At 41.7% G+C, this 12,742-nt stretch overlaps 1 protein-coding gene across 16 annotated transcripts in view; it reads left to right on the forward strand.

Annotated features, from left to right (window-relative positions):
• The window catches only part of TJP1 (tight junction protein 1), a 352,070-nt gene that overhangs the window by 289,635 nt on the left and 49,693 nt on the right, over nucleotides 1–12,742 (forward strand). For 15 of the 16 annotated variants that reach the window (XM_075273552.1, XM_075273553.1, XM_075273556.1 and 12 more), the window contains one exon: nucleotides 6,194–6,250. In XM_075273552.1, the coding sequence (XP_075129653.1) occupies nucleotides 6,194–6,250 (57 nt within the window). Of the gene's footprint in view, nucleotides 1–5,654; nucleotides 5,763–6,193; nucleotides 6,251–12,742 lie in introns of those variants that run through there. The other variant, XM_075273564.1, reaches the window with a different exon arrangement.

Here is a 12,742-nt window from a genome sequence, read left to right on the forward strand (position 1 = left end):
ATCTCAGTCTGGGAAAACCCCTTTAAAAACTAATGGCTACCTCCTGGAGATTAGTTCATCTCACACTTTTTTTTGGCTGCATTCACACAGTTTTTTTTGGTCAGGAATTTGGTCAGGAAACTGACTCAAATGCCTCCTCCAAAAAACACCTCACCATACAGTCCTATAGTGAGGCGTTTTTAGGAGGAGGAATTTGAGTCCGTTTCCTGACCAAATTCCTGACTAAAAAACTCTTTTGAATCCATTGCACCAAACTTCACAAACGAAACCAAAATTCAGGGTCTGAATTAGCGTTTTGTATGTTGTTTTTTCAAAGAAGCTTATTGCAATGGTGAAAAACTGTTGGTCAAATGTTTGTTTCTAATGAGATTTACTAACATCTCATATGTACAGAGTTTGGCTTTTAAGGGTTTGCTAGTATTTACAAATTGCTGAGTGCTGGATTTGCCTTTCCTTGGCTATTTCCCATAGACTTTACTGGTTGTTTATGTGGGTTGGGTTTTAGGGGCAGTTTGTTTTCATGCTCATGTATTCTATGTAAGGAATCCCTGGCATGCACCTTTTCTTAATATGAAAATCCTCTGCTAATCTCTCAAAGCATTTTCAACGTTAGTATTGCAGCTGACTTACTTACTCTGGTGGTTTATGAAGGCCATAAAATGGCTGGTCCTTGCATCAGTATATCAAAGGTGTGGTTTTTTTTGTTTTTTTTTGCCTGAAAACTTTCACCATGGGTTCCACTGTATGTATCTATGTCCAGAATACTTATTGAGTAGGCTAAAAAGGATGTATTGCCTTCTGATCTATATAGTTCATGTAGAATAAGTTAGCTGACCATTTATTGATAAGTACAGTGACATTTTTACTAAACGCACATGGTAAAAATAAAGGTAACAATGTAGACACATTTAACAGGAGACATCGGAGTTCAATGTATTAGCTCGTGTTTGACCTCAAGTATTTGAGGAGTTTTGCTCAGCAACAGAAGCCTGTACCAAATGTATTGTGGTTATTGATAGTTCTGGAAAGTGTCTAGAAAGGGGCCTTTCTAAGAGGAGTCCTAAAATGTGCCAAACTTATTAATAAAGTGCACCATTATTTAGAGAAAAATATTGATGGAAAGTACGGTAAGTCAACCAAATGTGGTGTAGGTACATGTCAAGCAACTTGTGCTACGGTGATAAATCTCACCCATCTTCTGTCTATTACCTTTAGGCTAAGGCCCCATGTTGAAAAAAATGCAGCTTCTTTTATTGCAGATTTTGCTGGGGTTTTTGTGTGAAAGCCAAGACTGGCTACAAAAGGAATGGGAAATACATTCTTATACCTTCTGCTCAATCCACTCCTGGCTGTAGCTAAAAAAAACCAAAACACAGCAAAATCTGCACCAACAAAAAAGCTGCGTTTCCGCAAAGCGGGGCCTCAGCCTTAAGGTAATAAATCTCCCCAAGGTTTGAGGATTTGCGAAGTTTAGAGTGGATCAGGAGGATCTACAAGCTATATACGAAGAGTCAGTAGTGCAGATTTAACAAGTCTTTTATGCCAGTTTTATGGTATACAAGGCTTGAAAGTGTCACAATTTTTTTTTTTTTTTTTTGCAAAGTCAGGTTTTCTTTTTAGGCCACCCTCACCACTTTCCTGAAAGGAAGCGTAGTGAGTGATGGTGGGGGTGGGGCGGGCACAGCCAGATTTGTGATTACTGACACCAGTTTACTGAAATGATGATTGAAATTGATGTCCGCTATAAGCTAGTGTGGCTTTCAGCTCAGGCACATGATCCTGTGGTGGATGTACCTGATCCTTGAAGAGATTTGTGACACAATGAATTATACTGCGAGTTATGTTTGATCTAAAGAGCTCTCTGTAGTAGCCCCATGAATTATACTATGAAGTCTCTGATCTGTGTAGGCGTACACAAAGTGTAACCTTGGAATGTTACTATGCAGCGATTGATAAAAACATGTGCAAATACATCATGTATCCTTCAGATTTAGTCCTGATAAACCCTGCATCCTGATACCTATACTTGGCATTTGCTAATAAAACTCCTCCAGCTTGTGTATTGACCTTATGTGTTGGCCTACTTTCATTAATGTGGATTACCAAACATTGTAGGAGAGATTTTTAGCCATAGATGTCTATTAGGAATTAATCCTGCTGTCAGTCTGATTTTCAGACCTTTTATGAGCTTGTTAGGTAGGTTGCATTGTCGCTCAGCTATATACTGCCTATTAGTCCTTACAGGATATCGTGGTTCCTGTTACTATTCAATGTGTATCCTTATTTCACCATTTAGTAAGGAATTCTGGTATCTTTTTTGTGGTGTTTTGTGTAACTGACTCTCAGAACTATCCTCATAAACATACATTTTCTAAGAAATAATCATTACTAGATAGTAAATGTAACTATAGTCGTATTTTTTGCAACCTCCATGATATGGTTCTGGAGCATCCTTTTTATTTTATTTTTAGATTTTGCCTAAATACCCAGACTTCCCTATTGGAGCACAGTTTAGATTGATGGTTCCACTCCTGAGCTTCTAGCTTAGCTCTTTAACAGCCAACAATTGCAGTTTTTATAGGGTAAAAACAAAGTGACGGAGCATTGGAGCAGTTTTTTATAATGACAGTCTTTTAATGCGCAAGCAAAATTAAATTGAATACACAGAAATAAAAGTCCTCTAGTAGGACAAAAAAAAAAAATAATAATGTTACTAAGTAGTTAAAGGTTTATTCTCACTTGATAAAATAATGGCATATCTATTGCTCTATGATTGATGGGGTCTGGCTTATCGGACCCCTCCAATCTTGACAACAAATTGTGTAAAATGTCACGTCTTTCTAGTTTGAACATTCCCCTTACCAAATTCTTTGTAGAGCACACCAGTTCGACATGTAGTTTATCTGAGAGCTATTCAGGTTACGCAGCCGCTTGGTTACCAGTAACTTAATATCTAACATGGCTACTACCTCTTGTTCTTATGATACATTTGCCTCTCTCTACTACAGTGAAATCTCTCCAGAAGATCATTCTCTTGATAAGACTCCCCTATTAAAGAGAACCTGTCAGTGCAATTAAGATACTAAATCACTCACAGGTCTCTTATAGACCTGGGTTTTATTGTCCAAAAACGCCCTATTATAGAGCAATCCACGGCCCCATTAAAAATAAAAAAAAAAAAAAGTTTTATATTTGTTTCTATAATAGTCTCATCTGTTGCCTCTTTGGTGCTCCTGACGCCTGCTCTGTTCTTCTGTGAAGCTGGAGATGTACACCGCAGCTTTGCTGTGCAGGCTCCAGAGGTTTAGTACATGCGCACTGAAGCAGGGGTGTAATATTCTTGCTACATTGAAGAACTGTGCCGGCACAGGGCATACATCTGATAGGTGAGTATAAAGCCTTTTTATTTTTGGTGCGTTGCCAGGTGGGTTCTAAAGTTGGAAAAAATGCCATTGTTGGCAGTTAAAGGGAGCCTTGTTGGAGTGAGAGGGGTTCCATGCTAAGGACCAAGATTTAAAGGGATAACATGTTGGGGATAGAAATTAATGGAAAATCATGCTGGAGAAATTTAGAAAGGTGTCATTCTGCGGACTAAGAATGATAGGGCAATGAACTAAGAAATGTGCAGGTCTCAAAGGGAATAGTAAAAAGTCCGCCCCCCCCCCCAACTGTGCATGGGGGTTGGAGTGATTTGTCTACATTTTTTAGTCCCGGTTTCAGGTATGATGCTTGTGATATCTGGTTCTAGCAATGAAAAGACAAAAGGTGGCACTACTGTCTGCAATCTGGGTCAAAAAACTGTAGAGGAAATATGATACACACGGGCAATGTCCAGCCGATACCCAAATGGGTCGTGCTCTGCTTCCCTAATACAGGGGGCACTTACCCAGGGCATTGCTATAATAAAAAATGAATCCTTTATTCCATCTTCAATTAAAAGCAAAGTACAGGGAAAGAGTAATGCATGGTACAAAGCACGACTGTGGATGCAGCTCAGGACTGTAGGTGCTATTGCACATTTAACTTGCATGAATTCATTTGTTTCTGAAACCACACAGGTATTACATATTGTTGACCAGTGTTTGGCCTTATTTATATATTTGTTAATAATGGCCCTCTTACCTCTTGGCTCCCCATACTTCCTAGTAGATAAGCTCTCACAAGCAGAGCCCTCACTCCTATTGTTTGATTGTTACTTTTGTGTCACATAGTAATATCACTAACTGTCCATGTACCCTCTGATTTGTAAAGTGCTGTGGAATATGTTGGTGGGATATAAAATTATTATTAATAATAGACTGCACACAATCCTGCTTATATTTGGGTTTCGTGGTGTCTGTAACTGATCCATTTTCTTTGCTCTTTAAGAAAAATGTCTGTGCCCATTTAATTCAGTGGGTGTGCAAGCAGTCTGTGATTAGCATGGCGATCACACATCTGCTAAAATAATACTAAAGCTTTAGTCGTGTGTGTGTGTGTGTGTGTGTGTATGTGTGTGTGTGTGTATATATATATATATATATATATATATATATATATTAGCATTCCCACTTTGCTGAAAAGCTGCTTTTCTTTGTTGCAGATTTTGTTCTTGTTTTTTCAGCCAGTGTCAGGAGTGGGTTGAGCAGTAGGGAGAAGCTTCCTTTATATTTCCTATTCCATTTTCAGCCTCTAATGAGTTTGGCTTAAAAAACTGCAGAAAAATCCTGTGGCTAGGTCATCAGTATAAAACATGCATGGGGTATGGGCTCTTTTAAAGGGATTCAATCATTAAAACTTCGGGGTTTTTTTCACACTAACACGTAAGAATAGCCTTAAGAAAGATTATTCTTCTCCTACCTTTAGATGTCTTCTCTGCGCCGCCGTTCTGTAGATATCCCGGTTTTCATTGGTATGCAAATGAGTTTTCTTGCATCACTGGGGGCAGTCCCCAGCGCTCAAACAGCACTGGGGGTGTCCCCAGTGCTGTGAGAAAACTCATTTGCATGCCGATGAAAATCGAAATATCTATGGAACGGCGGCACGGAGAAGACCTCTTAAGGTAGGAGGAACAGCCGTAATGTTAGGGAGAAAAGAATGCAGTTTGAATCCCTTTAAGGCAAATATCACATGAGCATATTACAGCCATATCTCCCATCCCAAGTGCCATTAGTCTGCTGACTGGAGCTACATTATAGGGATCTAGGGGTGGGCCAGGAATAGTTTTTGTATTACACTTGTTATTTTGTTCGGCAGTGCAATGTGTTATGTCTTAAGAGGACATTACAAGAGAACTGTAGCTCTGAGCAGATTGAGATTGTGTTGTAGTAATGGTGGGCTGCTGATGTGGGCGGTCCTGCTCGGTGACGCACAGTCATATGGGGGAAACCATAGGACCGCCCACTGGACTCCTAAGCCACTATGTGGCCATTTGGTGGTTTCCTATATTTGTGCTCAGCTTCCCCCGCTGTATAACAGTGTCTGCAGGTCAGGAAGCATGTCTATAGCGATCATACAACATGTACACGTCTGTCCTCTCCACTGACACTTGTAGCTGCTAGGACTGTGCCCTGCTGAGAGGCGGGGGGCAGCGCAGATATGCTGGGCATGCGTCCAACGTCAGGACGTAGCGCTGGTGTGTACGTGCTGACGTAGTGACGGCGGGCGGATCTAGGGTCCAGCTCCTCCCCTTTTCCAAGTGGCCAGTGATTCCCCTGCCTAGTGTACGGGAGTCGGCAGCGCTCAGAGTTAGGGGCTGAGTTTCCCCGTCCTGCCGGGCTCTGGTAAGTGCTGCTCTCCTCTCGCCGCTCCGTGGCCGCTGCTCTCTCTGCTCAGTATAACTTCCAGCTCGGGGCTGCTCTTAGTGTTATTGTTATTTGTAGTGGTCCTGGGAGGATCTGAGCAGTAAGTCGGCCTTTCAGCTCCTCCCCAGGCTACGCCCAGAACACAGCGAGCGATCGGTTAGTCGTGCAATTCATCCGTTCTCCCGGTGTGCGGTCCACAGCAGTGTGTGCAGGCCGGACAGCAGCCTGTAGCACAGAGCACTCCAACCTGTAGCTCTCCAGCTGCTGTCAGACTACAGCTCCCATGATTCTGTGCCTGCCATGTAACGCTGCCTGCTGGGAGTTGTAGTTTTGTCGTGTTGCTCCTGTGACCTATGTAGGATGTATGTCTTGTGCTCCATCACTCACTCCTCTCCTCTTTACCTCCACAGAACACTGTAATGGAAGAGACTGCGATATGGGAGCAGCAGACAGTCACACTCCACAGGGTAAGTCAGCCAGCCAGGAGTTAATTCCCCTCTGCGTAACTCAGGATACTGACTGCCGCTAGGAACAATAGACAAAAGCCAGATGTCAGGAAGCCAAAGAGAAGGAAATAGGTTTTGTCATTTTCCTTTTGTCCAAATCACTTGTAAACTTTGTGTCATTGTCAGCTGTGGTGTATAAATATGTAGTTGGCATTATTAGAGAGATGTACTGGCCCATGACTTGTGTGGCAGAGCTACTCATGTGAAGTGTTATATACTATTGTGCTGCATACTTCTGGAACTTACTGGTGTCTGCATTGCTATATGGAGAGTTTTATTGTCATCACCTGATACAGTGTTTTATTATATACATGACTGGTCATGGGTAGTAGATTTGTTTTTTTTTCCAAGGAATTACTTCTCATGACACTCAGTGAAATTCTAGTTTTGAACTAGACAGTGGAATTCTGTCTATCTGGTGCCCTAAAGTCAGTTCTGACATTATAAACAGATCCTCTATTTGTAGATTATTCATCACTGAGCGGTATAACACTGCTCCCTATCCACAGGACGTCGTCACTTAGTAAGATGACTTGAAGAGGAAGCTGTGTAGCATAGTAACATAGTTCATAAGGATAAAATAGATACATTCTTATCCAGCATAGTCTATTTTCTTGCTCTGTTGATCCAGAGGAAAGCACCTTTATAATGGAGAATAAATTCACAGAAAGTTATCTTGAAATAGATTCTGGAGATTGACCTTTGAGTTAAACGTATATATGTGTTTATTTTACTTACATAGCATCACCATATTTTGCAGCATTTTACAGATCCTGTAAACACTTACTGTTCCAAGTGGGGCACACAATCTAAATTTCCTTTCAGTATGTATTTGCAATGTGGGGGAATCTGGAGTACCCAGAGGAAACACATGCAAATACAGAGACAACATACAGGCTGGATTCGAGCCCAGGGCTTCAGTGCTGGAAGGCAACAGTGCTAACCATATGAGGTCATCCCCCTGGGTGTTACACCCATTCCATTTATTTTAGTTACAAACCTTTAAACCTGTCCAAGTCCTACTTTGTCCCCCTTTTTGCATCGGTGCCAATAACTACACGGTATTCCATGTATGGGCCAACTAGTGTTTTGTAAATTGGTAGGACTGTTGTATTTTCCCATAATGTCCATCTGTGTTACCTGTGTTTGGTGACATTGATGTTTTCGAGATAGTCTCTTTGTGTATATGTCCATTTGTTGTAATAAGTTTTTGAAAGGCACTGCTTCACGAATTCTGGCACAGTTGGAATTTGTTCTCTAGCTCCCATCATTCATGAGCAATAATTGCTGTTAGTTTTGGTATCTGATAAGATAATTACTTTCTCTGTCAAGTGTGTGGTTCCAGATACTCTTCTCCAACCCACTACTGCCCAGCTGACAATAGAGAGTGTAATTGGCATATTGGATATTGAAACTAACAGAAACGATAGCTCAGGAATAGTGGGGACTAAAAAACAGAAACACTCACTTGCACCTATTGAAGGAGGCAAAGAATTGGTGGAGGTAGTCAAAACTGCTTTTTAAATATTTCCCAGGCCAGCTTGTCAGACAGATTCTCCTAATCTGCTTGTGTTATGAAAATGGCACTTGTAAAGTAATGTGTCAGTGTGGGCAATGCAATTATATAAAAACACGGACACCTCTCCTGATTGTCTGTAACTCTCCAGTCTTCTTTCATGTATACTGCCCTCATATCCCTACAATCCAGCTTCTCCTCTTTTATCCTAATTTCTCATTCTCTGGCTGCACTATGAAGCCCATGATGCCTCAGCACAGCATCACAGGGGCAGCTGGAAGATTATACTATCAGTCCTGCAGGGGGAGGGGGGCGCAGTGTAATATAATTTACTTTATATATTTTCCCAAATAATCAAAGACTCCAAAATATATAGTCATGGACGCTGCACTGTGATCTCCTCCATTACAGGTGTGAGACATGAGCTGTCTTATATCAGCAGTAGCTAGTGATAGCAGATTTTGTCTTGCTGTGCATACATGCTGTTTGAATCCTACAGGTCTGTTGCCTAAGATGGTGACACCCCCCACCCCCCCAAGAAACAGAAAGCAATGACATTGTCACGGGGTCGCCCTGAGATCACGTAACCTAAGTGGGCAGAGTACAACCCTGAATTTTCAGATAGAAAGGTAAAGCTAAGTGCGATAATACTGCCTGATATATAGAATAGGTACAGAACGATTGAAAAAGAATAAATTCGGATTAAATAAATCCAGATTGCTTCATTAGTTTTTTCCATTGCATTGTTCCCTTATCATTAATTTGCTTTAAGAAACGATCTGTTGCTTTTCATCTTGCTGTTAGACACTCCTAGTACCCCGTAGTATAACAGGAATATGATTAACACCCCCTGGTAATTCATTAATCTAAAAAGTAGGATCTTGGGCTCAGTTCACATCTGCGCATGGGTTTCCATTTGGGGAGTCTGCTTGGGAACCCCGCTTTCTGTCTCCTGCTCTGTTTTGTTCAGGAAATGGAAACCTGCATGAACGGAGACCGGGCGCAGATGTGAACGAGCCCTTACCTATCAGTTTCCAAAATAGAGCAAGTCAAATAATTCCAGAAAATAATTCAAATATAAAACATGGATGGCTATTATATGAAACCTGTACAAAGTGTGACAAGTGCAGCCAAATATAGTAAGTAAAGAATGTTAGCAGTGTGAATCAGACCAGAAAGGGACAGGCACCTACTACCTGGTAACACGGACGCGTGTTTCGGCACGCAGCATTCATCAGAAGCATAAGGACCAGTTTTGAATACAAAGTCTTTTATAGTTTGCAGCAACCAATAACTGTTCAACATTTTGGCCTGAAATATACTACAGCAAATTTATGGTGAATTTGGGTAGACATTTCTACTTTTGCATTGCCATAGTGAAACCTGAACGAAATAAAACAGTTCACCTGTATAGCAGTTTGACACTTTATAAATCTGCATGTCCTCCAGCCTGCACTGATTTTTATTTATTTTTTTCTATTCTCAGACTGTGAATGCACTTTGTAAAACACCATTCATTTGCATCGTATTATATTATGTTGTACCAGGTTGAATCTGCACCAAAAATCCCCAACAAATACACTGTATGTAAACATGGCCTAATATAACTTGTAAATGCAGGCCACAAAGCTGTGCTCCTGTAGCAAGGACAATGGGTCCTTTTATGGCATATGTCATTGTTAGGAGGACTACAATTAGTTTGTGTCTTCTAATAAATATGTGGAAGCTGTTTAGTAATGTCAAGTCTTGCTTCTTGTATCTAAATCCAATCCTTAAACTGATCTTTTATGTGTAAAAGATCTGCTATGGGTGCCCCGAAGCTCTCTGCACAGGTAAGGGAGCATTTATCATTTGGTTTATCTACATCGTATGTATTGAGGAGGTTTCCCAACATATACCTCAGATGTATGCCACTGTATATACATAAAATGACAGGTTCTGCCCATGAACATTTGTTTTAAAACTATATATTGTGTGGCTTCTTTTTTAATTCTGTATAGCGTGGCATGTGCCAGGAGCATTCCCAACACATATCCAAAACATAGTATGAATACCACCTCCTGTGTGCATATCCTATTGTCAACACTCTGTTAGCAAAGTATATTACATATCTGTAAAGCGTTACAGAATATGACGGCACTAGATATGCAAGTAAAATTAATAAAATAAATATACATTGTTGGAGCATTATTGGGGGGGGGGGGTCTGGGCTACATTTTCTTCAAAATGATTCATGCCTCATTTGTTGTGGGGTTTTTTTTGGATGTTTATTTTTATATGTTGAGTTACATGTTGTGAAAAGGAGGAGAGAAGTATGGGTAGATTCACACAGAGTTTTTATGGCAGCGAATTTTGACGCGGAATGCGCTGCAAAAAACGACTCCCATTGACTTTGGTGGGAGCTTCTTGCTGCTTTTTTCCGCAAGCAGCCCTATCTTGCTGTGGATTCCTTGGCTGACTCAGTCGCAGTGCAAGGCTTCCTCTTGTTTAGGCCCATTCATTCGGGCCTAATCCAGAGCGGAATGCCGCGATGGGATGTCGGTGCACTGCATTGGCATTCCGTCGCAGCTAGCCACGCAGTATGTTCACACATGTAATCCAAATGAAAGGTAGGAGACGAATAGCCTTTCTTAAAGAGGACCTTTCACCACTTTTGGGCACATGCAGTGTTATATACTGCCAGAAAGCCGACAGTGCGCTGAATTCAGCGCACTGTCGGCTTTCCCGATCTGTGCCCGGTGTAAAGAGCTTACGGTGCCGGTACCGTAGTGCTCTATGGTCAGAAGGGCGTTTCTGACCATTAGCCAGAGACGTCCTTCTGCCTCGCGGCGCCAATCGCGCTGTGCTGTGGAGCGGGGAGCAACGCCCCCTCCCTCTGCTCACAGCGCTCGTCTATGGACGAGTATTATCAGGAGCGGGAGGGGGCGTTCCTCCCGGCTCCACAGCACAGCGCGATAGGCGCCGAGAGGCAGAAGGACGTCTCTGGCTAATGGTCAGAAATGCCCTTCTGACTGTAAAGCGCTACGGTACCGGGACCGATAGCGCTTTACACCGGGCACGGATCGGGAAAGCCGACAGTGCGCTGAATTCAGCGCACTGTCAGCTTTCTGGCAGTATATAACACTGCCTGTGCCCAGATATGGTGAAAGGTCCTCTTTAAGCTTTACCCTGATGAAACATGGATGTCGGGTGGCATGCTCAATTTCCCTACTCTATTTTAGACTTTTCCTGAGTGCTTCCCAGGTTTTCCTACAGGGTGGCCATAATATAGGAATAGGTTCCTGTCAGGTCATTAACAATTAGGGTAATGTTCCTGAGATAGGTATTTATAGGAATACATTCTGTCTATTACCCTTCTAGTACCTTGTCTGTACCCTATCTTTGCCTATTTACCTTTGGCCTCCATTACGTTTGGTCTAACCTGTTTGTGTACCAGTGTGTTACTATTAGCAACCTCCCTCATGCAACTTCATCTGATCAGTGAGTGGAATTGGTTTATTTTTCATGGAGGCTGCCGTGCCTGTGTAATATGGTTCTTGATTATACAGCACTGCCTTACCTTCCCTGCTAATTTTATAGACTGTTATTAATGCATATTTATTAAAAGTTTTATTTTAGCTTCTTTTCATTTCTATTCCTTTTGGTGGCTTATTTATTAGTTTGAATAGAATACATTACTATTCTCTATATTTGGATTAAGTTCACACTGCAGAAAATGGATTCCATGTGTGAACATACCTTATAAGTGCTTCCATACAGTTTCCCAATTCTTTTGAAGCCACTCTTGTCTTTGATTTAAAAAAAAAATACAGCTTTTCTGATATGTACAGTATGTCATAGTTAAAACATTGATGCACAAAGATTTTCATGTATAATACAAGTATATGTATACATATGTATACATCTATTAACTTTTTAATGTTCTGTGCCGTAATACTACAGAGCTGCAGGCACAGGGCCAGGACCAGCCGCCAGAGTCAGAAAATACTCAGGTGGATTAACCCATCTGGATGCTGTGATAAATAGCTGTCACAGCATCCAGGGGGTCTATGGCAAGATTGCCCCTACGGCCTTCTGATAGCCTATGCATAGTTCCAATCAGAACTACTGTATGTTGTTCAGCAATACTATGTATTGAGGTAAATTGCATCAGGGATCTGAAATCCCAACTTCAAGTTCCCTTGCGGGACATGTAAAATGTGAAAAAAAGCACATGTACATTGTAAAAAAAAAAAAACAAACAAAAACCCCCCCCCAAAAAATAACACAGTTTATATTAAAAAAAATAAAAATAAAAAAATCCTGTAAACAAAAAAAAAAAAAGAACAAACATTTATGTTGGGTATCCCCCACGTGCGAATAAGTCCCCACTATTAAAAAACAGAGTTTTTGATACATGCTCCACAGTGGTCCCACGCACAGTATGATATGTTCCCCACAGTGGCCCCCCGCACAGTATTATACGCTCCACAGTGAGCTCCCACAGATTATTATATACTCATAGTGGCCCCACACACAGTATAATATGCACCCCATAGTGGACTCCCATACAGTAGTATTCTATGCTTCCCACAGTGGGCCCCCACACGGTATTCTATGCTCCCCAGAGGCCCTTTCCGCCTCAGTGCACCCTTTGTGACTGCTGAGGCCTAATCACAGGCCTCAGTCAAAAGACTGAAGAACGCCGGAGAGGATGCTGAGCTCAGGAGAGGTGAGTATAAGCATTTATTATTTTAAGGCACCTTCACTAGGGGGCATCTATTGAGAATGGGGCCCAGTGATATGCCAGAGCCCGTTTCCAATAACAGTATATATAGTGATCGTGGAACTAGGCTTTCCCAGCCTGCTGTCATTGTGGTCTGTGGCCTTGGCCAATTCCAGCTGGCTGCGGGCCCCATACCCCGCTGGTCATGGTGGCTCTCCTGTGACCATTATGG

This window comes from Leptodactylus fuscus, chromosome 5, assembly GCF_031893055.1.
Source record: "Leptodactylus fuscus isolate aLepFus1 chromosome 5, aLepFus1.hap2, whole genome shotgun sequence".
NCBI classification, from domain to species: domain Eukaryota; kingdom Metazoa; phylum Chordata; class Amphibia; order Anura; family Leptodactylidae; genus Leptodactylus; species Leptodactylus fuscus.